Here is a 27,220-nt window from a genome sequence, read left to right on the forward strand (position 1 = left end):
TGTGGGAAACATCAGGCCTTGCACCAGTTAGCATCAACATGCTACAGGCTGCTAACAGCTGATTTCACATGTAAACAATGCGGCCATGGTTACATATAGGATCTACAGACAAACACAGGAGCAAAAGTAATACAAAAAATATCAAAGACAAAAAAGTTTGGTGTCCATGACCGACAAATGAGCCATGTAAAGTAATGATCCGCTCCAAATAAAAAGATTGTGAAAAAGAGATGACAAAATGACAAGAAATGGACAAAGAAGACAGAGCTGCTGCAACAGGCAGCCATAACCAACAGGGAGCCTGGCAATTTGTATACTGTTGTCAGTACTACTGTATATGAAGAACATATGTTTTAAAAACTGTTGCTACCTAGCTTGCATAAAAAGTAGGGTAGCATGGAAGGTGTGTTAGTCTTCCAATAAGGTGAGGCCTAGCAAAAAAACACAGGTGTAGTTGGAAAAATGAGGTTTGGTGCAATATCTTTAATGGCTGCTGGCTTCTTACTTAAAGTACAAGAAAAAAAAAAAGATAAAAAGAAAAAATATGAGAAAAAAAATTATACAAAACTAGTGTCAATGTCTGAGTTCCACAGCAGCAAAAAATAAAATTAAATAAATAAAACACACAAAACAACAACAAAAAATAGAACAAACAAACAAACAAAAAAAAAAAAACAGTGCAAAGATCAACACAATACAGATGTACTTGCAGAGTAACCTGGCTCATTTGCCCAGGAGAGACAAAAATACGTGTGAAAAAAAGTGGATCCGGAGCGCAGATGGCTTGGTAGTCTGGGTCACGCTTCATAAGGTTCACCCTTGTGTGGGTGGCCCGGGTTCAAATCCAGGCTATGGCCTTATGGCCTTTTTCCTACCCCATCCACTGTCCTCCTCTATCCAATTAAAGGCGTAAAGAGCCCCCCAAAAATAACAATAATAACAAAAAAAGTGTCATTTTGACCCCGCTGGCAGAATTGAGACCCTGAGGGTTAAAATAACCAACAATAACCTTGTTAAAAAGTCCAAAGTTAGTGGCTCGGTACTTTCCTGATACATATTTAGAGGGCATATTAGTGAGATGGATATAAGAGTTCACAACACACATGCCTTTATTCTTTCACACAACCGACAGCCCACAGCAGAGCTCCCACTCCTAATAAAATATCAGTGGCTCTGCTGATACAGTGAAATTGAGTTTTTTATTTTCATTTTTTTTATTGGGACTGAGGGATTGGAGATGCAAGTATTGTTTCTTGTCTCCATACACTCAATGCCATTTCTTCACAGATCTGCAACACCAAGACTGCAACTAAATCAGAAAACAGCCTGTCTTTTTATGTTTTGAATCGCAAGAGCGTTAATCAAAACATCCTGTCAAATATGTCCAGATACTTAAATAATGATTGAAGTTTTACTGAAATATAGACAGATCTTTTAGTTTGGATAACCCCCAGTTAAATCATCTTTAGCTCAATCCATGCATCCACATGATCTACATGATGGGAGTGGACTTTAAAGCTCTGGCTCAAGATCAGTGCAGTTAAATAAAAAGGGTGAAATTCAGCATGTAAATAGCAACACTACTGCCTGAAATCACACCTGGCTCTGAGGGAGTGAGGGATTGTGAGTAAGCAGACTGATTTTCATCTATTTTATGCCCTACAATCACGTTTGTATAATCAAGGGACCTGATCCAACTTCTGTACCCTGCGCCTCACTTTGCACTTAGACTGTGAACCACTAACTAGCAAACGTAGGCTGATGTAACCCAGCTGGAGTCATGCTTAGCCCTTGAGAGTGTGTGTTTTTGATTGATGAAAAAAGCCAAGGCTGGATACCCCTGCAAAGCCAAGCTGATGCTAAGATAAGCTAAGTTTTCTCCCTGTTGCTAAGGGATTTTGAAGGTTAGTATACTAATCTTGTTCAAATTAAAAGCCCACACTTTCTAGCACACAAGTATGATTTGGGGACAAATATTGGAAAATAGTCAAGTCCAGATATTAGATTTGGGGGAAATTGAAGATAACACTTCTGTCAGAGACCAAATGGAGGGAATCATAGTCATGTTAGGGGAAATTGGACTGTTGGCCCTGATTGAGCCTGTACCAGCTTAAATAAAACCGCAGGGACCAGGCAGTTGATTTAGTGCAAGCTAGAGATAACAAAGACAAATAGCAAGCCATGGCACCAATGGAGTCCCAAACTAGTGTCCAATGACCAGTGAGCATTGGAGATACTCTCTAGGAGAAACGTGGGGCTGACCAAAATCCTTTCAATCAACAGTGCAATCGGGTGATAGCGATTAAATCACTTTCTCTGGGACATTATCGTTGTGTGACCAGTTCATCCATCTTATGCTCATTTGTCTGTCTGCTGGTGATTTTGTGGGTGGACAAACACGTGTGCCTCTGTTCCAAGCCTCTAAAGCAGGGTTTATGACTCCCTGGGGTGCAAATCAAGGCAATTCAGCAGGAAAGCTTTTTTTGTCATGGCTAAGTGGGTGAAACACAACATGATCCCTCTGGAGGACTGGCAACATGAATACATGGTCACATTTTTGAATGCATGGAAAGCAAGAGAACACTTGGGCTGATTTTACCCACGACTGATTATTTGAGATATTGGGAGGCATTTCCTCATCCTTTGATATGGGCAGATGGAGAAACAACTGAACATGTGGCACTAAATCTTAGGGCCATTTTAGTGGTTTTATGTTTGCAGAATTTCAGTTCTGCTGCCATCAAATCAAGAGGGATTCAAAGTAATGATAAGGAAATGTCTTTCCGTTCACTGCGTTGCAACTGTCCATTGCCAAATGAGGTGATACAGTTGTGAATAACAGCCCATGTGTCTATTGCTTTAGTACCAGGAACTTTTCAAGGAAAACAGGCCAGAGTCACACCATTTAATTTAATTTAAATTTAAAAAGGGACCACAATATTTAACATAAATGTCACAATTCGAAGCATTGTACCAGAGTTAGCTTACGGCTAATTTACATCTGCAGTCTTTTGGCACGTCATCATTAATTAAGGGTGGCCAACCAGTCAGAGACCAAGAGCCACAAAAATTACCGTGGTACTACAGAGAGCCACATCACGCACGTGGTCTTGCAAACACACTTCCTCTCACACATAAACAAAATGACATAAAATGAAAATCAATACATTTCCGATTTTCAAAGCGAGGTTTATTGTGTTTGTTAGTGCGTTTACATTTGTACTAGAGAAGAGAAACTGAAACTTAAGTATCAATGTGTACACCCAAACATTGATCAACACTGATACCAACATTGGCATCAATTCATCAATATTTTAAATTGATCGGAACACCACTACTCATAACTTTATAAATATACATTTTTATGAATGGAATCGAAGAGCTGCACACCAAAAGGCAAAGAGTCACATGCGGCTCGTGAGCCACAGGTTGGCCACCACTGAATTAAGAGAAGATCTCTTCATAGATTTAATGGAGTCCCCTGACTGGAAGTTGACAAACTGACACAGTGGAGGCAGGGCCAAACCATTTACAGTCTTATACACGAAACATAAATTTGAGAACAACCTAAAGTTTTCAAAACTCAACAAATGATATTTCTCCAGCATACTACAGTGGTTGTACAGCATTGATTTTTTTGTCCAGTATTTTTAAGGTTTGTTTATACAGAGACCCCAGTGGTTTAAGGAACGTCTCTTCAGCCTGACCCCAGGATGTAACTTTTTGGGGGAACAAGCCACGATGACCCAATCCAAAATATGTCCAATGTGTAAACAGCCTGCTTGCTTTTCAGAATTGTATCCCAGTCATGTGATATTCAGGAAAAGATATTAAGATGGGATAAAAAAAAAATCTCTGGTGACGCACCTTTGGGTCAAGACCCTGAATTTGGGAATGACTGGTGTGCCATATGGGAAAGGACCATAGCATGCATAGATGTCTTGGCTGCATTCACTGAAAGACAGCTTCCTTTATGTTTAAAGTTTTCCAAATTGTATTTGATGTTTTGTTTTTTTTTTTTACCATCAGGGACTAAAGTTCAATCACTAAACATTTGGTAGTTTGCCAGAAAAGGAAGGTTGAGATAATGCCCAGACAATGGCCACAATAAAAGAAAAAAAATAGTTTGGGTGACCAACAGACCAAAAAAAATGCAAGTGAAGATAAGAGTTGACTGTATATGCCATTAACTACAAAATATGTCACTAAAATGAATGAAACAGACTCGAGATGTTTTCAGAAAGTCAGGACATAATTTTTTTCTAAGCACAGTTTCCAAGTCTAGAGACGCTATGAATGCTAAGGCATGATTTCTTTCAATAGTTTATACAATTTCTTAATTGAATTTCTTTCACTGAATGAAACCAATTATGAGTTTTACAGAACATTAAAAAATGGTTCTAACAGTTACTTACAGGGGGAGTGGAAGTGCAGCAGGACAATTTTTCATAACCTAGCAACAGAAAATACTGGTGAGTAAGGTAAGGTTGTGGGCCCTGCTATCACAGAAAATCGCCTTAGTTGACATAGTCCCCTAATTATCTTTTTTTTTTTTTACATTTAGAAATTATGAATTAAGAGTAAGGATGTAAGTTAAGGAAAAGAAACACCAAAAGCTAATTTTTAATTCCATTCTTTATCTGTTTCTTTAGGCACACTATAGCCAAGCAGCAGTAGCATTCTATTGCTTCTGGAAATGACACAACTGCTGTTTTAAATATTCATACAAAACACATTTAATTCATTTTTGAAATAAGAAACTCTGTGATGAGTTGAAACTGTGTAGTTTTTTTCAAAATGCAAAGCAGTGTTATCTTAAAAATTGCATTAAAATGTAATTATACCCAGTGACCACCTGACATTTAGCAATTATTCTGAGTTTTACAGAAAAATGTTAATAGTTTTTCACACATTCCCTCTTATCGAGTCAGACTGGTTCATCACACCTGCTTGTGAATTAGTCTGACTCACAGCACAAATTAAGGAGTTACAAGAATATCTTATTCCTAGCTGTTAAAAAGTACATCCATCAAGCGAGCTTTGACCTTTAGTATCAGTGTAGGATGGCGAGCCAGCAACAGAGCAGTACTTATAGTCAGTGTTGCTATAACCATAGCCTTGCTTCCAGACAGGAACATGAGCCCGGATGATTGTGTTTTCTTAAAAGGACCCTTGATAGTTTGACTGAGCCGCACTGCCTCCTGCTCCTCCTGGGTCAGGACCGCTGGGCAGACTTCAGCCAATACTTCCAGAGCTGCACGCTGACCTGATTGTATAGCTCCACTCATATAGCCACACCACTGAGTGGCTGTTTCTGTGCCTGCCCAGTGAATCCTGTAAAAGGAGAAAATAAGTGAGACATATTGTGAATCCAAAGCTTTGCGCTAGTGCATGAGAAGTCGTTCATAACATTCTTTATGGGAGTAAATGCATACAGTGGGGCAAAAAAGGGCCCCTGATTTTGCAAGTTCTCCTACTTAGAAAGATGACTTAGACTTAGAACTATGAGAGACAAAATAAGAAAAAAAATAGTAGGTTTCTCAAAGAATTTGTTTGTAAATTATGGTGGAAAATAAGTATTTGATCAGTAACAAAAGATCAACTCAATGATCATTTTGACCCACCAGGATGAGGTCTTGTGTGGGGCCCCAGATCAAGGGACATTATCAGTGGTCTTGTTTGTCTTCCATTTTCTTACAAATGCTCCCGCAGTTGATTTGTTCACACCAACCTGTTACCCGATTGAAGATTCACTCTTTGCGCCTAGTGCAGGTCCACAACTTTCTTCCTGGTGTCCTTCAACAGCTCTTTTGTCTTGGCCATGGTTGAGTTTGGCGTCTGAGGCCATGTCCACACGTGTCCAGGCAATTGGGAGACCACATATATTTTAATACGTTTAGGCCTGTCATCCACATTAAACTGCAGCTTTACCTCACTGAAAACAATCCTTTCTGAAAACTCTGGCCAAAGTGAAGATTTTGGAAAACTACAAAAAACGTGGTTTTGTGTAGATGCTGAAAAACAGAGTTTTTAGTTCTAAAACATCACGGCTGAATGATGGGGGTCTATTCTGGTTGGGTGGCACAGGTTTTACATTGTAAAAAAACGCTACCCATTGGTTTGGCATGCTTTGAGCCGCAATCACCGGCGGATTTGCCTGACGAAAGTATTTTTAAAAAGGAATGAGGAGGGGTATTCATTTTTTAAAATTCATGGCTACCTGTTTACACGACAATGTTTCATTTGAATACGCAGTGAAAAATATTGCGTTTACATGGAAACGAGGGACTGAAAACGCTGTAGTAAGCATGCCAGGCCTGTGGATGGCACTATAACTGTCTTGTCCAGAAGCCGCTTTTGGTAGATCTCCACCAAAGTAGAGTTGAGCCGATCATCTGGTTTATTGGGGAATACTAAGTGCAAAAGTGGAGCAGCAGATTGAGCAGCACAAGTACAACAGGGTAGTTTGCAACGGTCATAACAACGGTACCGTTGTCCTGTTGTATGCGCTTGCCCGAAGCGGAGTGTGACATCAGTGATTCCAATGAAAACGCTGACTTACTGTTTACACGGCAACGGTGTCGGCAGCATTTCAGAAAAACCCCACTCTGGAGGCTGTTTTCAAAAGTTTGCATTCTGTGTAAACGCGGGGCTGAAATGCAACAAAACTTGTGCGTTTCACCCTAAAACCATTGTCGTGTAAACGGCCCCTTGAATTAGAAGTTAAAGGCCTCTGAGAGCCAGTGGGTGACCAAATACTTATTTTCCACCATTTTTAACAAATACAGGAGGTTCTTGACTTTTGTGGTTCTTGACTTACATTGTTTCAACTTTACAACGCCAACAAATATATGTACGTAAGAAGAAAGAGAAGGTTTTGAAGTTATGCCGCTCTGTTCTTAAGCTCTTACGACGGGCACTAGTTTTTGATGCAGAGTGCATGTGAATACACAGCTACGCAGTGCTACACAGTCATCAGCATTGTATTATTTGTCTTGCTGGTTGTCTGTGTGTTCCGTAGTTTTCTTGGGATTCTCACCTTTTCCCCATAATTTCTCATGAATATGAAGTATATTACATGTATTTGGGCAGTTATTTAAAGATTTAGGGGGTATTTGGGGTAAAAATCCGACTTGTGTGGAATTTCGGTTTATGACGCATTGTGGGAACGGAACCCGTTCGTAGCTTGAGGACCACCTGTAATTCTGTCAAAATCCTACTATGTGGTTTCCTGGATTTTTCTTTCTCATTTCGTCTCGCACAACTGAAGTGTACCTCTGATGAAAATGATAGACCTTTCTAAGTGGAACTTGAAAAATCAGTGGCTGACTAAATACTTTTTCGCCCAACTTTATATCTGTATGTTATCCTGGCATTTGGACTTTTGGAACTCATCTGAGTTTACAGTTTTACTGAGTACAAGTTAAGTAACTAGCTAAAAAGATTTCCTCTCTGACTAACAGATACCGTTTAAGCTTTGGCCTTTAAATCTCTCTGTTGGCTCAGACACTCCTTGTCTCTGTGCACTGAAATTAGCAAGTACATGCTCAGCAAATTAGGCTGAGAAAATTCAAACCTGCAGGGGGTTCCTCACGAGAAAAAGCCAAATAATGATGCCAGTCATCATTCCCTTTTTGTCTGCTCTGTAATGACAGCAGAGTCTGGAACGTCTAATAAAACGTATAAATGACCGTGGTGCCCAGGTTTGTTGTCAACATCTGTCTAAATCATTTTCCGTAGAGTTGCACAAACTACTGTCACACTGTCAACTTCAGCTGGAGTGTGCAGACTGCAGGGCTTTGTGTTTGGCACGAAAGGGAGGGAGAGTTGCAGGGTGGATTGTGTAACTGCTATTCTCAAAAAGATATCAACAAAAACGAGCAATGGGGTACAGCAAAGTGGAGCTCTAAAAAAAGGAAAACTGAAACACACACACACACACACACACACACACACACACACACACACACACACACACACACACACACACATATATTAGAGTCAAGACTTGTGAGGTAAAATGTGGCAGTGGATGTTCCTGCTGTGCGAACTGCCAGCCTCCGAAGAGGTTGTAGAAGACGGCTGCAGAGCTGAAGATGATGAATTACAATCTTTCCACTTGAAATGGAGGTTTGCCACTTTCCCAAAGCCTCATTTCATTGCCTTTAGAAGAAAAGAGTGGAGTTTTGAGATTTTGGGTCACACAAAGAAATGTGATTATATAATTTTCCATACTCTATCAAACTGACTCTGCAAGCCTATATATGTGAAAAGATCTGGGATATGACACAGATTTTAATGCACAAGAATAGCAGCTTACAGCCTTACCTGATGCATATGCAATTAGATATTAAAGACCTATAAACCTTTTTTGCATAATGACAAAAATGCACCACTGAGATGCATTAAGTATGCATTAAAATATCTTAAAAAAAGCTCTCACTTATTCAACTGAAAGCCATAATGTGTTTATTATACTTCTTCGGCCTGCCATGCCTTCAGAACTTTTTTCTCCAAATGTTTTAAAGGGGAATTATACAGTACAGGGCTCTTTTACATGCAACCAAAACTGCCTCGACTAAAACTCACACTCATAGTGGGATCATATCATGGTCAAACCAACAAGAGACAGAACACAGGCAGGTCTTTACAGTTTACAATTCTGAGCTCTCAGCATCACACATGGCATGATTCTGCCCAATATGCATGCAAGACACACAGTTACTGGAGGAAGTCGATTCCGTGCTTACTTTCATCAATAATCAGTGTTTACAAAATTGTGTTATCATCTAGCTCTATGCTTTATATACTTCAATGATGCAAGTCACATCATAAATATCCTGCGAGTTGGGGGGTAAACTTTTGTTTTCTGCGCTGCACCGCAGTGTTTATATCCGTATATAAAGTCAGCACCAGCAGAAGTTTCCCCTGTCAGTCTATGTGGTTTGTATTTACATTAAACTTAATCCTGATCAGTCTGTGGAGACTATAATGATGATCGGTGCTGTGAATCCAGGGGCACATATTACACACCAGCTGATCGTTAATCTTCACCTCCATACATGTGTGTCAGTGTCTGTCTGCCTCAAACTCTCTCCTCAGCCTTTATGTTGATGCTTTGGTTGTATGGAGACATTTCTGGGCGGAGAGTAAGTTTAGTTACATCAGCCAATCACAGAGCACCCAGTGTGGAAGTGACTTTGAGTGATGATGATGGTGAGTGGAAGCTAATCAGAGTGGACTTAAAAATCAACAGAGGAGTATTCCTCCAGCTTTTGTTGAACAAACCAAATAGCCTGTCAGCTTTCACACCGCTGGTGCCAATTAGAGGTGGGCAATACTGGGACTTTTGGTATCAATCCGATACCAGGTAAATACAGGGCTAGTATCGCCAATACTGACACTAATACCGATACTTTTTATTATTTAAGGCTGATGTATCATCAAATTGTGGACCTTAAAGTGTTTTGTGATTTTTTCTCTTTTGACGTGTTTAAAACCTAAGACAGAATTGGGGCAAAGTTTAAAGGTGACAACAAATTACTTTAGTGTCATGATAAACATTTATGTTCAGAAACAATACAACAGTAAATTAACAAATTTTCCCCAAAACATTGTTGTGTGGAATTCTGTGTGACACTGTGGCACAGCGGCACTTACACATGCACAGACAGTAGGTCGCCACTTTCATAAAACCACAGCAGTCAGTGCATCCAGGAAAATAAAAAAATTAAACTAGAGCATCAATATTTTTACACTGGTATCATTTGATGTCAATACCAATGATACTAACACCAATCAATATTGTCAATTATTGGATTAGTCCGCACACTTCTAGTCCCAATGTTACAATTTGCCTCTGTGCAGGGGCGTGTTCAGACTTTCAGAATGGGGTGTGACAAAGACAGCAGTGGCATACTAGGGGTGGCCAGAGTGTGCATTATTAAAAATGATCACCATTTATCTTCTTTAACTTCTTCCTCTAGTTTAAAAAATTATGAGTAACTATGATGTTTCACTATTATATTCCAGTGTATGATTTTAGAGTACAAATGTAGGATGTGCATCAGCCAGTCTAATATCTTTAAAGTAGTTTTAAATAAAAAGATGGATCTCAGCATGGGTCAAACTTTGTCATTAGACAAATTATTTTCTGTGTTCAATAAATAATTTATAAAAGTTTAGGGGAGAAGTTTTTTTATTTATTTATTTATTTATTTATTTATTTATTTATTTATTTATTTATTTATTTATTTATTTATGTTCATTTCTGGGTGTCAGGGAGCTAAGGGGCTCCCCCACAGTTTCAAAAACCCTGGAGGATACCCTGTTCTGTATATGGGATTTTTCAGCTCTGATCTTAACATTCTGCTGAGATATCTCATAAAAAAAAGAATTCCTCAGAGATATGTTGGTAAATCTTGCCATTGGTAAAATGAGATCACAACCTTACTAACAATGTACTGTAATTGCATTCTGTTGGATACTCCAGCTGGGTACAAAGAGGCAGATCTATGTGGTATACAATTAATCCGAGCTCTCCACTCTGCAGCCGTTGACAGGAATCAAAAGGGAAGGCATGTTCTAATGGAGTGGATGCGTTTTGATTGGTTTATCTTGTGCTCCTCACTCTCCCTTTGAGGTGAGTTCAAGGACTCCCTCACACAGTCCCTGCAGATGAAAGAGAGCTATCTTTCAGGAGGTAAAAGCAATCCACATAAACTAGCAGTTTTTTGAAGTGAGTGACTGATGTGTATTTATTTTCTGCACCTAAGAACAAGATGGAAGTGAAGGCTGTGCACTCTTTTACCCCATATGAATTCTGCATGCCTCAAAGGGAGAACAAGCTGCTGTGCAACCTGCAATTGCATCAATGTAAAGCTCCACCGACATATGTGTTCCATGTGTCTTCTGGTAATTGTAACCCCTGCCTCACTGAGCGAAGATTATAGAGTTTATCTGTCAAGAGGTTTGGTTTAAACCAAGAGATTTTTCATTTCAAATACACATGTATACAAAAGACATATGTCAAATAACCATGATCATGTACGGCTTGAGTCGTGTATTCACCAGGCGTCATACTTCCTTCAAGGTTCCCTGCCATCCTTGACAAAACTAGCTTCAGCCAATCCTGTGAGTGGAGAAGCGCTGCCCCCCTTAGTCCCTTTAATCTGGCCTGTATCCCTGATGATTAATTAATGTTATCTGAGCAGCCCAGTCGGGGACCTCAGCGGCACACACACGCCTGCTCTGGACCACATATGTACACGGCTCTGGTGTTGCAGAGCAAGAAAGGACAAAGAATCTTACAAATTAAGATTTCCATTCTCCTCCTTGGTCACAGGCGATAAGTGTTTATAAAACTGTCCACAAGCATTTTGATTGTTGACTTCCAGCTGACTCAAAGATGCCGCTGAATGCTTCTTCAGCAGAATATCAGAGACCTTGAGACCTCACACTGAATGGCCTCTTGGCATCATGTCAGCAGGCTTAAAGCCGGCAATGCATGCCACCTGCCTTTAGACTGATAAATACAGCATTTTACAGTTCTAAAAAACAACTCTGCTAGAATGTTGTTGAAGGAGACTGGCATCACCCTGGATATATCTCTATTTACTGCAACAGACGTTTACACTAAGGTATTAAGGTTTTCTTTAATTGATTTTTTACAGCAGTGACTCAGAAGAATCCCATAAAAGACAAGCATCTTTGGAATATTCTATATAAAGAGCCCCCTCCTACTCTACCACGCCTCACCCAGACAGCCTCCAGCAGGAACTGAAGCTGTCTAGCTTGAGTCTCAGAGGGGGCCTTAAAAGTACTATTACAAAAGCTGGACAGCAAATCTGTGGGGGTTTGTTCCTGTACATAGTATTTTAATATCTGGGAACTACTCTTCTCTTTTCCATTTCTGTTTCTCATCTTTTGAGCTCTACTTGCTTGGTGCATAAAAGCCTTTTTTTCTCAGTAACTTTTGCAACAACCAGCTGCTGCTTCCCCTTCTCAGAATGTGACCTCAGCTTCCTGGTGAGATTAGTTGTCTAAATAAAGGTCAAGTAAGAAAAGAATGAACATCGCAGTGATACCAACAAAGGAAAGAAACTTCCTCTGAGGATGATAATTAAGAGTAAAACACAAAGAAGTTGTGTAGGAAGAAATTACAGCTTGCAAAATCAGCATCATCATTAGGATGTGGAAAGTTTAAGCTTGTCAGATTACAACCACCGCCTTGTGGTTTTGATAAAATTTGATGGTTGTCTTGTCTAAATAGGTGATTAGAATCAGATTTAGGACTTCAGTGAAACTCATAAAGTGCTTGCATCAGTTACTGTATCTCTCTGTCACAGTGAAGATAAGATTTGATTAAACAATATACTCTTCATATAAGCAGAGTTGCTCTTGATAATACTGCTTCTTACAGTTGTGTTTATTTGATACATCACTGATATGACAGTCAGATAGTAGGGGACATAATGAAAAAGAAAGTAAAAGAAAAGAAGGAAAAAATTCAATAAACTTGATCTCACTTTTTGATTAAAGGTAAATTATATTAGCTTTATTAAATCACCCCATAAGTGCACCATGGTAGACCCTGCAGGATTTTCCTTTAACAAACAAAACGTCAACTTTTAGAAGAATAAGCCTGCTCAGTCGTCTCCAATGGGCCTCCATACGTGTGTGTCAATGTTTGTGTCTGCCTTGAACCCCCTCCTCAGCCTGTATGTTGATGTTTTGGTTGTATGGGGACATTTCTGAGCGGAGAATAAGTGTGATTACACCAGCCAATCACAGAGCACCCAGTGTGCAAAGTGACTTAGCATGTTGATGATGCAGAGTGGAGGCTAATTAGAGCAGGTACGATAGTGGATGTAGCACGGAGGAAGAAAAACACAACCAAAGTTAAGTGCTTTTGAGACAGCAGCACAGCCAGTGGAGCGACGCAAATTAGTATGTGTCAAATACCCATGATTAGCTTGTGCTAACATGCCAATTTTGGTTCTCTTGAGTCTTTCCCATGCAGTAATGCGGTGCTGCAGGTGGTTGCTGGGTTTGTAAGTATGTTCACACAGTCACAGTTGGAGGCAGTGGGTGTGTGCTGCCGCTGGCACTGAGCCAAGGAGGAGGAGGAGCCCAGTTTAAATGTTGTGTTTATTAGCAAGAAACAAATTCCTGCAAATCCTACCTTTAGTAAGTACCTGTGGCTCCGTTAGAGTGCTAAACACACTATTCCAGCCTCAAGGACATTGAAAGTATCATACTGACACAAGCAAAAAGTGTCTACAGCATAAAGTCTGATTCCTGCTATTAGGCTAATTTCCTCTAAACCTCCCTCCACAGACTTTAGAATAAACAGTGATGGATAAAAGTTACAAAGGTAAACACATTCAAACAAGCTGCAAAAACCTTAATGGATGAAAACCAACAGTTAATTCAGACTATGCAGCTTTGCCTGTTGCATTTCCTTTTATGGTTCACATTTTTACAGAAGAGGATTAGGGCCACTGCAAAAAAGAAAAAAAAAATCCAATGTTTTTTGCATTATTATTGCTCGTCAGAATTTTGACTTTTTTCCCCAGAATTCTGACTTTAATCTCAGAGTTCTGACTTTTTTCTCTGAAAAAAATAGTTACAAAATTAAAAAAAGGTATATAAAGGTATATAAAAAAAAAAAAAAACAGGCATGGGGGATTGACTTTTTTTTTTCTTTAAGGGGCCCTTATCCTCTTCCGTACATATTTGGCAATATTTTTGTTTGTTTGTTTGTTTGATTTTTTTTTTTTTTGTTAAACAATTTTCCATTTGTTTTGTCAGTGACCATGAAGCAACCTACACCTGTCTGCAGCTCACAAAGGTGAGTTAACAATCTCAAAATCCTCATAAAGTACAAAAACAAAACAAAACAAAACTGTTGTGCTGTCATCTGATTCTTAATCTAACAACAAATCTGGAGAAAAAAAAATCTTAAAGTTTATCTGCAGTTCATTATTTACACCTGCTGTCCCTGTGACACTCGGGTCAGGGTTCAGCAGCTACGACTGGTGATAAAGAGTTCCTCATTCATTTCTGATCACACTCCTTTCAATGAAAGTGTGAATGAATTTGTGCTCAATCTATCACTGCTATTTTCACCCTGCTGTCCAGTCTAAATTTATTAGCTGGACTGTCAGGATGCTGTGCCAAGATGCTTTATCATATCTGCTTTTTGCTATCAGCAGCACAACATTGTAGGATGTGAACTTGAATTCTGTCAGACTGCACTGAAAATCCGAGGTCCACACAGAAAGAAAAGTCAATGAGACAGCCCAGAGGATGGATACACAATGTGGGCTCTTAGTCTTATTTATTGAATACTTTGGGGGCTGATTTGCATTGTGAAAAGGAGGTTGAAGGCATGTGAATATAGTGGTCTACTTTTCCCTGCCTCTGACAAGAATAATACTTCCCACAAGTATCAGATTAATACAGTCTCTAGATTTGGAAACAGAGATAAAAGAATCCCTCTAAGGGAGTGGGATTATACTGTTATATTTTGACCTCTGCTGTTTACAAAACTGACCTGCTGTGCAGATCAATTTAATCACTGTTCCCAGTGGGCTGAGGCAGATACTCAAACTGCATTGAAACCAAAAGATTTAGGAGGGAAAAAAAAGTCCAGATTATAAAAGTACGTGCCACTACGGACTCCAGGAAGAATAAAGCTTAATTCGAAATTGAGAATTCAAGCACACTATAAGCATTTCCTGGAATAAAATACAAAGAAATGCCCTGTCTGCACATGAGAAAGTTTGAAATATGACAGACTGGATAGTAGTCAAAACAGACTTCATTTCATTCCAACACGCAGCGATAGAATATGCACCCATGCTTACATGAATCACTACAAGGACAACAAGAAATCAGGTACTCTATGTGTGTTTAATTAGTTGGCATTTCAACACAAATCTAACAGATGTTCTCAGCTCGGATCTTTCCCTTTGGTGTTAAATTCAAATACCAATGGATTTCAAAGAGCTCCCTCAGTCTATTCAGTACCTGTCTGACAAGAACTGTATTTCCATTAAAAAACACTGAGGACTCTATATCACTAAGTCCATTTTCATGAGACTAAAAGATTCCTCCAGCTTATTATTGGCTTTATTTCTACACCAAAGATCTCAGACTGGTGAACAATAGGTAAAAATAATAAAGTAACAATACAAGAAAAAACTTCATTCATGCATCACCTCCAAAAACAGATGTGTACAAAATGCCTCCACAGACGAACAGCTACCTGTGATAAGGAACAGAAATACCTGCTTCACACTTTGTCCTGGCAGATACTGGGCTGGCTGCAGCAGAGGCTTGATGTCCTCTCCGCACACATTGTATAAATACCTCCAACATTTTACCAGGTCTTATCTTTGCACTTAATAAACAGACAACTGAGCAGTCTTCAGTGCCAAACATGGATATGAGTGTTACCAGTGCACAGTTGTCTTTACTTTGCTTAGCAGGTCAACAAGCTTTAAAATTCAAAAAGAGAAAAAAAAATCTTGTTGGACACTTATTGCCCCTTGATCATGTCTTTACAGCCACCTGTCAAGTAATTTTTGTCCCAACATGTAGAATTAGATAGGTAACTTCTCTTTTGAGGATATTTGGATACAATTCTGAAATTGGGTTATGTCAGGTGGATTCTAAGTATCAAGGGGGGAACAGCAGACCAAAACTGAAACAAGTATATATATATATATATATATATATATATATATATATATATATATATATATATATATATATATATATAGGAGATCCCCTACTTACGCCGTTTTTGACTTACGTCATTCACGTCATTTCGACATTACGATGCAAGAAGAAAAAAAAAAAGGTTTTGAAGTTACACTCTGTTAGTAAGCTCCTATGACATAAACTAGTTTTTGACGCATGGTGTGCGTCTGAATACACAGCTACACAGTGCTACGTGGTCATCAGCATTGTCCACTTTGTCTCAGGTCGTGTCATTGTGTAGACTGTTAATTTTAAGTGAAATGTCTATACTGTTTTCCCCTTAATATGAAGCTTAACACATGTTTTTGGATATATATATATATATATATATATATATATATATATATATATATATATATATATATATATATATATATATATATATATATATATATATATATATATACACATGTATATATACGTTTTTTATATGCTGCCAGGTCTGAGGACAAGAAATCCATCACGGTATAAACTATGGCTAAGTCCCACCCACAAACGCGAGCAGCCAATCACAGTGTGTATAGCCTTCCCATACACTTGGACATTCGCTGCTCGTACATCCTTTGAAATACATTGCTTAAAGTCATTTTTTGTTCAGTTTGTATGGGTTTTCTGCGATTTTAAGTTTAAAAACGGTCAAACTGTGTTTATGAGGCCCATGCAACCCTGACACAGAGTATTCTGAGAGGCTGGACAACAGATGTACTTTTTTAACCCTTTCATAAGCCAGATCTCAACAGAGGAAATTGTGCTCTTTGAATAAAGTTGTGCGGTAGACCACAACTAAGCTGACATCGTATTTGAGGCAACACATAGTGAATCTGATGGAAAGACATACAAAGTTATTTTTAACACTACAACTGCCACTGCAGTCTGACAGACGCTTTGGGATTCTCCCTAGCAGTAGCGAAAGTTAGCCTACTGTTAGCTCCTAGCTGCGTTGTTCATCATGTCTGTTTCTTGGGAGTTTACCGGTCTATTCTGTTCTGGTTTTTGTTCTTAGGTGATTATACATCATTGTTAGCTGCTGTTCAAATGTCTCTAGTTTAACTAACCTTAGCTGACCGATGCTGACCCTCTATCTTGATCTAACATGGTGGTGGCAATGAGATGCTCTTTATCATGTTCGCCAACAACGGGACCTGTAAATTTTGTCTTGTAACTGAAGCTTTTTTTGACTCCCTGAACAATAAAATAATCAATATATACCTACATTGTCTATTTTAGACCCTTTTGATGACTTCTATGTAATATGTGAACTGTCTGTCTCAGAAAATCATCAATAGCATCCTGTGAAATTTCTCCTGCTGGTGCCTGCCTATTCACTCACTTTGTCAAAGTGAGATAAGTAGGCGTGGCTTAGCCATAGATTCATTGTACCAGTTGAAAGAACTGTTAACTGTTATTCTGGGATCAATTACTTCAAGACTTTTTGACGAGCTTTAATGCAATTAAGTCAATTAAGCAGCCTATAGGCTTTGTGCTTACAAATACTTTTTCAAGCTGGGGTAAAGAGGCTAAGTGCAAGTGGTAACAGCAGGGGTGCCTGCTGTATGAAGTCTTTTGTAGGGTATGAAATGTATAACCCCGGGGGTTTGTTTTTTCTTAAGTCTGGTTTTGAAAGGGGGAATGAACTCCAGGATTGTCAGACATGACCTGAGCTGCAACTGAACACATTTTTACTTTAATGAGACGGATGCAATTAAACTCCTTTTAGACCAGTGATGATGTTTTGACCTGGGAAGAGGGAAAGGTTGCAAAGACTACTGTACCGCAGTTAGTGGTGGGATTTACATGGATGAAGCAGCAGTAGCAGGTGGAGTAAAGGCAGAGGGTGGCAGAGAAACGGCATCAGCCAGGCTTGGAGCTGTGTCAACTGGGTGGAAGAAGTGCCAATTTGCTCGTCTTTACAAAAAAATGAGTCTTGTAGGGGCCCCCAAAGACAATTATATCCCCCCAAAATTTTAGCCATCTGGAGTTAGTGGATCCTATCCTTTAACTTAGTGAGAGGGAAAAAGACACAGCTGATGCAGCCAGAGCGGTGGGGTAGATAGAGATGTAGCACCACTCTCTTTGCAAGTTTCCCATGAAATTCACAGTCCAATAGTTAGATTGTTAAAATCCCAATTGCTGGTTATTAAAAACAAAACTAAGGAGAATCTTAAAGGAGGAATTAAAATTGACTGTAACTCTGTCTAGTTGACTAACTGGAAGCTGAATTTTGATAACCTTAAAGATAGACAATTTATTTCATCACCAGTCCTTTGAAAGCTAAGGGTACTGGCCCAATTTGAAATGTTTAGACCTGTATCAGAGTCCTTTTGGTGGGTAAAACTATTTCCCTTGGCCTTTATTTAGACCTTGTTCTTTGCCTCGGAAAAACAGTCAGTATTTAGTCCCAGGGGAAGTTCCTGAAGTGGTACCAGCTATAGTCCCTTGGAGTTTCTGTGTGCTGCTGGGATTGTAGAAAGATATTTAGAGATCCTCTGTTAACAGCATAATCTTTGTGTATCCTGAAATGCTGCTTCATTCCCTGGGGTATGAGTGGTATACACAGAACTACATAATTTTATATTCTCCAAGTCCTCAGAAAAAGTCAACAAACTTTCTATTTGTGAGTTCTCATGGGATGTTTCAGATTTACAGATTTAAAGTAGGTGTTGTATTTCAGGGTCAGCACTCCAGCATATGTCTATGATGGCAGGATAGTGCTGTTAAACTGAAAACTGGATGAAGTCAGGCTCTTTATGTCTCCTGTATTATATGCTCCAGCAGGACTTGCTTATGTATGATGACAAGCTTGAGTTTTCTTTAACGTATTCCTCTGCTGGCAAAGAAGCCTATTAGTTGCTTTTTGCTTAGTTTTCCATCACTAATTTGTGTTTATTTTTTCCTTGTATAAACAGATGCTTTGCTTTTGGCTTTTGTGTTGGCAGATCACACTCATTCTGTTGGCAGGAAGCGATCCTCCTAAGGCGGTTTCTTGCACATTGTACAAGCAGTGTTTTTGCACTTACTACAACTGTACTTCCAGTGGGGGATGTGTGCTGGAGATTTATGTAAGCAACTTCAACCCTCAAGGCTTTTCTTTAAATTAAAGGGGGCATTGACCTTTAAAGCTAAATTCAAAGAGCTGAAAACTTCTTTTAAAAAAGACATGAATGTACCTGTTACTCTTTTTTTTCTCAATCAGATGTTACATAAAGACATGTCAACACTGATCGTAGCTATGCCCATCACATGAAAAGAGCAAATTATCCTGATGTTTCTCTGTAAAGACATGTTTTGAAGCCTGGTAAAGGCCATAATTAAGATCAAGGAACTTTTGCACTGACCTTTACTTTAAAGAAAATACTTCTTGGATGATCATTTCTTGCTGTTTTGGTAGCATACAGTGAAGCTTGTATCAGTAATAATTGAGTGGAGGGTGCAGCAATACCTTTTTTTCATTTCACTAAGAGAATGTTTAAGTTTTGCTATTCATATCAAGGGACTCTCTCCTCCCAGCATCCCCCCTCAGTTACCTTTTCTACAACCTTTCTCACACATTGCTATTTATTTTTCCTTTTGGGTTGATCTACTTCTGCAATTTGCCATTCAGTGCTTACACACTCCTGGGGGTTAGCACAGCTTTCTTCTCTGCAGTGCCTGGCTTAGTGATCAAGCCAAGTAGCAAAGCGGAAAAAGGGAGTGAAGCCATAGAAATGGAGTGCACCATAGAAAGTCATATGTTTGCTTCCAACAATTAATTTGATTTACACTTTGCAAACTGGTCTGAACTTGCCATAATGAAGACCTGTTTCTGTAACATGATTGGGGAGCTGACATTTCTGTTGTATTAGCTGCATTTTTTCGGTGACATTGTTAGTTTGAAACCTTCACATTTTTCTCTCTTTAGTGTTAATATAGTGCTACGTTTGCTTTTCCCCCCACAGAGGCAGCTTCACAGACTCTCCCAGTGAAATCAAAAAACATCCACAATAACCAATTAGCATGTTGTTTAATCCTTTCTTCGCAAAACACAATTGACCCCCTTTGATGTGGTTAAATAGCTCTAACAGGCTGTAAGATATATTGCTATGAAACAATTATTTGCGATTGATTCCACTCGTGTTCTTTGTTGTATCATTAATTTATCCCCTGTTCAATCAGCATGGAAAACAAACAATACATAATTTTGACTACCAGTCCTTGATAGTGATTATTTATTGTTTGTCATATCTAAATGCAAATAAAATTCAGGTTCAGGCTTTCTGAATTTTTTGCTGCTTTACATTGAGTACCTTAAAGTTGGTCTAACAAAACAAAGAAACAAACAAACAAACAAACAAACAAAAAAGACTCTGCTTTTAACCTTTTTAGAGGTAAAGAGGAATGGTCTGATGAATCTTTAGGACTGAAAGTGCCACAATTGATCCATTGAGCAGGATCGTACATATGATCTGCTCTGATGTCTCCTTTCTCCTTCCTTAACGTCACAATCTCAAAATCTCTTAATAATGGTTATAGTTAAGGAAAAAAAACAAAAAAACAAAAAAAAAAAAAAACGTAACTGAAACAGGAAACATACAATCTAGTTATCATACATATGACACTGCCCTCATTCATTTTGGAGAAGTATTGCTGAGTGACACAGATGACAAGACACAGATGCAGAAGTATAAAGTGTTTACGAGTGTGTTGGTGACCATGGGGTTTGGTCAGTGCATAAGTATAACCAAAGCTTCACGCTACAAAAATCATCAAACTTAGCATTGCTAGCTTCTTGGTGACTTGTCCAACTCCTTGGGCCCTTAATTCAGGGCCTAATCTACTTAGATTTCCAGATAACAAGTGCTAAATTGCAAACAAAAAAAATTCACATGCTATTAGGGAGCATGTTGTGGGTAATCTACTACAATTGTGTAAAAAAAAAATGATGATAGGTACAAAAGTGGTCCAGACCGCCTATTTAGTGAGGATTTTGTGTGTGCCTGGCTGTCACCATGGAGAGTTTGGGAAAGCAGAGTGGCTGTAAACCAAAAAAGAGGTTTTAAGCCTCAGAGTTGGATGTCTTGGTTGAAGAGGTAAAAGAACACTCTAGTGAACTTCAGCAGAAGAAATGCGATTCGGTAGCACTTCTGTGAAAAGGTGAGAAGATGGAACTACTTCTGAAAGTCCAAATATGCCGACGCATGCAAGAAAGATTCTCTCTGTCCCTCTTCTGTCATTGCATCTATGTCTCCTTCTCACCACAGTGACCTCAGCCATTTGTGTTGCTGTGCCAGTTTGTACCTGCTTCAAATTTGCTAAATATAAATGCAAAAAACTACAACTAAATGATTACTTAGCATCTCTTCTGCTTGATAATCTGTGTGTATTCTACATATATTTAGGACAGCAAATACACTGTATGGATTTTTTGTGGCATTTTTAGACACAATCCTGGGTGCACCCGGTTAGTAGATCAGCTTTAGTGGATCTGGCCCTCAGTGTTGCACTGATGACCTGATGACTCATACTCAGGCTCTGGCAGCATTAGGACTCAGGGGACTCAGGCTTTTATATCAATACATGATTTGTCATTATCAATTTATCATGTCTTCTGGTATGACCAGAATGTGATCATGCAGTTGCGTGCTGTCAGCAACAGCATGTGTCAAGATGTCAAAAGTGGTGCCACTGGTTGTGTATTTCACTTTTGTAGATTTTACACTAACACTGGCAATTGCAGAGCAACATGCAGTGATCAAAGACTGTATATAGAGTGGACAGCGTGGCTCCACCATTTACTATTGTACGGATTGGAAGCCAAAATATCCCTGTCACAGGCGTCCAGAGAGAATCTGAATGGAGCTGGGTGACAAAAAAGAATATTTATTTTTCTTTGAAGAGTCTGATATTTTCTTGGCTCGCCTTCCTGAAATATTTTACAATCACTGAAAAAGAAGATACACTAGAATGGCCGCTGTCAATCATTGTTAAATATAACATACAGCCTCATTTTTAACCTCTTATAACTAATGAAAATGAGACTTCGCAGAGAAAAAATGACTTATTAAAAGGAAGCCAAATGATATCTTCAAATCACCACAACAATCGGATGTGAGAAACATTTCTACAAGGTGTATTATTTCATTTTTTTTTTTTAAGTTTGACCACAGGTCATCTGGAATGGATGGGGAGATGGATTTTTTTAACTATACTGCAGCCAGCCAACAGGGGGAGCATTTTTTGTGGCAACCTCGCTTCGAGCCGAGCAAGATGATGTCCTTTTTTATTTTTACAGTCTGTGGTGGTGACGAGATGGATTTTTTTTTAAATATACTGCAGCCAGCCAACAGGGGGAGCATTTTTTTGTGGCAACCTCGCTTCGAGCCGAGCAAGATGACGTCCATTTTTTTTTTATAGTCTGTGGTGGTGACGTCTAACTTTCACAGACATCTACCCAGCTAAGTGAGTAGATTACGATGCTAATGTTACTTTGGCAGCTGTCGTAAGTTAGCTGTTAAATAACAGTAGCCTCTGAAGTAACTTAATGGTTTTACAAAGTTTCATTAAGTTGTGATCTGTTTTAAACTCAGTGAGCGTGCAGCCTTAAACAGATGAGTTCAAGAGCATTACATGAATACATTCTGCATACAAAGAATATTCTCGTAAGTTGGATGAAGTGTAATGAAATTAAGCACTATACTTTCAGTCCAAGCCAGGGTTTCTAGTAGAGACTCTTTACTAACAGACACTGATGTTAATTCACTGAACGAGTTTTCTGCACATCAAAATTGTCCAGCACAGTCAGTCCAGGTTCACACTGCCAATAATCTGGAGCCAAAAAGAAGCATACCTTACAACCCCTCTTTGAACTCCTCATTTTTCTTACTCTTGTTTTCTCCTCCACTCTCTCAAGTACCCATTTGTAAAAAGCTCACATCCTGACCACTCAGGCTGAGCGGAATAATTACGCTTTGAAAGAAAAACACACAGATGAGATTTAAAATTCATGCCATCTTCAATAAAATACCATAATTGACCAGACATTACCGAAATCTGTTGTGCTGCCCAGTGAAGCGGCAGCAGCATTAAACCGAGCACGAGCTTGTCTTCATTACACGTGCAGTATTGGTGTCAAGGTGATCGCATGTCCTTGAGGATCCGTTTCCAATATGGAGTATGAATGTGGATGAGGGCCACCACTCCATGCTGCTGTTTGAGTTAGGTTATGTAATGAGCTGCCTCTGCTCCCCGTGGACTTAATGTCATTATGGAAATACATTACCTGGATCCCCCTCCCCACCTCTTGCTCTCCAGCCTTTTGCTTTGTGCATCCTGAACGGGCCATTTGAAATGGATTATAGGAGGTTTTCCAGGGAGAACACCCCTCCTGCCCTCTCCCCATTTCTTTGGAACCAGACTATAATGTATGTGCAAGGGCATAATCACTCCCACGACTCATGTCAATGATCTGTAGGCACTGGCTGCAAGTGAGTAATACCTGGTTGGCAGGGTGAAGTGGAGACATTGTTTCTGTGGTGTAAAAATAGTAAGAGCATCCAGCAACCACTGACAGTATCTCTCCTGCTGTCATCTAGTGTACAATGATACTCTTTACCGAGCTATAACCTGCAAATTTAGCTATTTATGAAAGATTTATATCAAAGATTTACAAACTGTCACACCTGGTTACCTGACTACAACCCTCTGTATAAAACATCTGCTTTGGAGGGAGCACAGAGAAGGGGTGACTCTTTTGAAATGCTGCAGAGTATTTGTCTTCAGTGAGGTGATTACCTGCCACAGGGCTTCCTCAGGCTGGGGTGGTAATATGTTAGCAGACCTGGTGCCATGACATTAACAGGGCAGCCCCCACTGTATTCCTCCTTCGCCCAATCCTGTGAAGAAGATAAGATAAATGATAGTAACAATGCAGCATTTTCATAAGAAATGTTATCATATGCCATTTACTCTTAAAGTTTTTTTTATTATCATTATTATTTTTTTTAAGTTGGCCTGCACTGGCATAACACCCACTTCTTTCTCAGCTGAATAAGTTGTTAGTAGTTCCTCTCTGCTGTGTGCACATGAGTGCACTGAAATACTTAAATACCAAAGTGAACTTCAAGGTGTGACAACTCGGACCATTTTTTGTCAAAAGAAAATTGACAAGTTTCTCAACAAATGCATAATTTAGCTTTGAAATGTCATGAACGCAACATTATTTTGCATTGTTAGTTAATCTATAATGATGTATTAATACCTTTAAGATATTCATGACTCATGTCGAGAGACTACATTGGAAAAAAAAACCCTGAAAACTTATCAAGTGTTTTTGTCTTATTTTCAGTAGAAAATGTCTTTTTAGACTTAATATGAGCCGATTAGATTCATCTGATCAGTCCAGAAATATGTCTTCTTTCAAGTAATTTAAAGCCAAAAGTTAGGTCTAAATTGCTTAAAACAAGAAAAAAAAAATCTGCCAATGGAACAAGAAAAAAGTTACTTGTAATAATACATGATTCTAGTTTTAAGCTTCATTGGCAGATTTTTTTTTTTACTTTTTACAAGCAACTCAGACCCCATTTTTGTCTTTACATAACTTGAAACAAGACGTTTTCTGGAATGACCAGCCGAATGAGATGTAGACCAAGTATAACAAGACAATTTTTACTTAAGATAAGAAAAAAACACTAGATTAATTTTCAGTTTTTTGCATTATAAAAGGCAGGAATGGAAATAGAATTTGCATTTAATGAGTAAGCTGGATCACCAGTATTTATATTAAGTAACTGCAATAAGAAAATATTACTATAACACTATAACAAAAATACCCCTTAGACTGATATTGTAACAGTTACATTATGTTTCTGGACGCTGTAACAGAAATTTAATCCCATAAACACTCCACAGCTTATTGTACATGTGTACAAAAAGCCATGACCCCTATTTCAGTATCTGTGTAAACTTAAGGACAACTTTCTCTCCCACCTTGACATTCAACCATTTAACTGTGTGGGGGAAAAAAATGAAAATTATAAATAAATAAATAAATAAATAAATAAATAATCATAGATCTGCTCTGCATGACTAACAGGCAGTATCAGGGTCTTACAGTGCCTGCTGTGAACACGAAAAGGAGCTAAGCAGCTATTTGGGATGCATACTGCATGGGGCAACTTAAGTAATTAGGATAATGCATGGCATGTAAAAAGTGTCTATTTTTTTCCTCTCAGCATTTCTCTCAACTCCTACAGCAACACAGGTTTTTAACTCTTACAACCCATGGCACAGTTTCTCAAGTTCCTCATAAAATGATGGAAATGAGAAACATGCACTCAAAGCTGTTTGAAACTGTAGCAGCATGGTTCAGTTTTTTGCACCAAAGGGACAAGATTGTTTTACAGCAGTAAAGAGGATGACATGATAATTTTGGTTCATTGTTAGTTTCAGATTTAGCCTTAATCATTAGACAAGGAACAAAATGCTTTTACCTCTTGAGACCTGAGCTTTTGTCTGGTGTGCATTTTTTAATTCACCTTGCTATTTGGAAATATCACAACCTCATAAGTCTAATAACTAACCTTGGTCATTGTACAGGAAGTTTGATTATTTGTGTTAGGGGATCAATACAGTATCTATCTATCTATCTATCTATCTATCTATCTATCTATCTATCTATCTATCTATCTATCTATCTATCTATCTATCTTTAAGCTCTCCATAGTTGTTTGTTGTTAGTGTTATAGCAATTAATTGTGTTCCCAAATTTGGCCAATAGGTCAAAGTTTAAAAAATTAAGTATCACAGGTCTGAGAGGCAGACATGTAAAGTCCACTTGTTATACTTACAGTTATAGTTTATCGTTATTTCATTTATGCTGTTATAAAAAAAGATATATACACACACACTATGAATAAAAAGGAAAAAATCTGAAATGAATGAAAAAGAGCAGAAAAAAGAAAAATCTTACTGCGTCCGCCCCTTCTCTCACAAAAAAATGTTGACTAATCACTTGACCGAACACACACAAAATAAGTAACACTATCTGGCCAGAATGCCATATTAACCTTCTATCCCATCATTCTTGGAGCAAAATGAAAAACAAACAATTCGCAAACATAAAACTTAAGTTTCACCAGAACAAAAGAAAGTGACAAAAACAACAAGAAACAAAAAAAAAGTTTTTTGTGGATGTGGGGTTAACTTACTTTTTGGGTAATTTTACCTTTAATTCTTTGTCTAGTTCCGATTTAAGTCTGTCCTAATTTGGGGAAAAATGCTTGTTCTTTATCCTTTATACTGTTTCTCTGATATCCCCATAGTAGCTTAATGTGATTAACCAACAAAAAAAAACAAAACAAAACAAAACAAAACAAAAAAACAGGATTTCTCATACAGAAATCCCTTATTTCAGCTTCTGTCCGAAACACTAATTTTGCTACTGCCTCGTTAAGGCTCTTTGCTCCACAAACCCCATAAGCTGTATTTGACCAGCCCTCTGGAGGCCCGTTGGGGGCAGAGCTGTGAGCAAACCTGTGTTTAAGGTCCATCCCTCCAAAATATCAGGAATCAGGTTAATGAGATTGCACATCCAGATAAAGCTAACCAATTTCCCTTTTTTTCTGCAGTAATGTATTTACTAAGCATTTTTTTCCAAACCTGTAGGTCTTCAAATTATTTTGCTGGGCCAAAACCAGCTACTCTCTTTGGTATCAGGGGGAAAAAAAAATGAGACTATAAATTTTGTCAATACTCAACTCGACCTCAGACGGAACCATTACAGTTTTATTACACTACATATTTGCAACTAAACCACTTACTTTCTCTTCATAGTGGATGAAAGATGCAGCCTCGGGGCCTAGGTATTTGACCAGGCTGGAAACCACAGCTTTTCTTCTCTCTCCACCCTGCAAACAAAAGAAAATGCCTGAGCCAACATGGTACTTACATTACACTGGCTCATCGCTCAAAATTGTAACAGCAGGCTGCTAAAATATGAATGCCTTGTCTGGAATCCAATCCAAGCTGGACACAGAGAGCAGCAGTCAATTTGAATAACTCAAGCATGGTCAGCACACAGTCCTGGTTGCATTTGTACCCACGGTGAGTTATGTACAAGAGCAGCTGAAGCCCGAGGGCTGGAAGGACACATCTCCATAAAACATGCTGACAGATGTTGCAAAATTTCCTAAGACTTCTCATCTGTGTGTCACTTTACCTTTGACTTTAAGCACCAAGTTATTGCACTGGGTTGTGCTGAGGGCAAAGTACCTTAATGCAATTCTTTCAGGAGGCCTTTGATAAATTAAAGCCTGGTGCCAAATTGCTTTCAAAGAGCAATATATTAAATTTGATTAAAAAAGAAAAATCACTGTCAATTTATTGAAGGGCAAATAGTAAAAGCTTAACATTAATGATACTTTAACAGAGAAAATGCCCCATGACCTCTAACTATGCATCTGCTACATGCAGTGAAGGT

At 38.7% G+C, this 27,220-nt stretch overlaps 1 protein-coding gene across 1 annotated transcript in view; it reads right to left on the bottom strand.

Moving 5' to 3' along the window:
* Window positions 1-3,680: 3,680 nt before the first annotated feature.
* LOC141805612 (putative flavin-containing monoamine oxidase A) overlaps window positions 3,681-27,220 on the bottom strand; it is a 75,608-nt gene continuing 52,068 nt past the window's right edge. Inside the window, exons 10-12 of the mRNA XM_074690737.1 lie at window positions 26,562-26,648; window positions 23,536-23,636; window positions 3,681-5,334 (exon numbers count right to left, since the gene is read on the bottom strand). Coding sequence (XP_074546838.1) covers window positions 5,007-5,334; window positions 23,536-23,636; window positions 26,562-26,648 — 516 coding nt within the window. The 3' untranslated portion in view covers window positions 3,681-5,006. The remainder of the gene's footprint in view (window positions 5,335-23,535; window positions 23,637-26,561; window positions 26,649-27,220) is intronic.

Source organism: Halichoeres trimaculatus, unplaced genomic scaffold (genome assembly GCF_033239565.1).
Source record: "Halichoeres trimaculatus isolate MK-OKI-2021-1 unplaced genomic scaffold, fHalTri1.1 fHalTri1_scaffold_16, whole genome shotgun sequence".
Taxonomy (NCBI): Eukaryota; Metazoa; Chordata; class Actinopteri; order Labriformes; family Labridae; genus Halichoeres; species Halichoeres trimaculatus.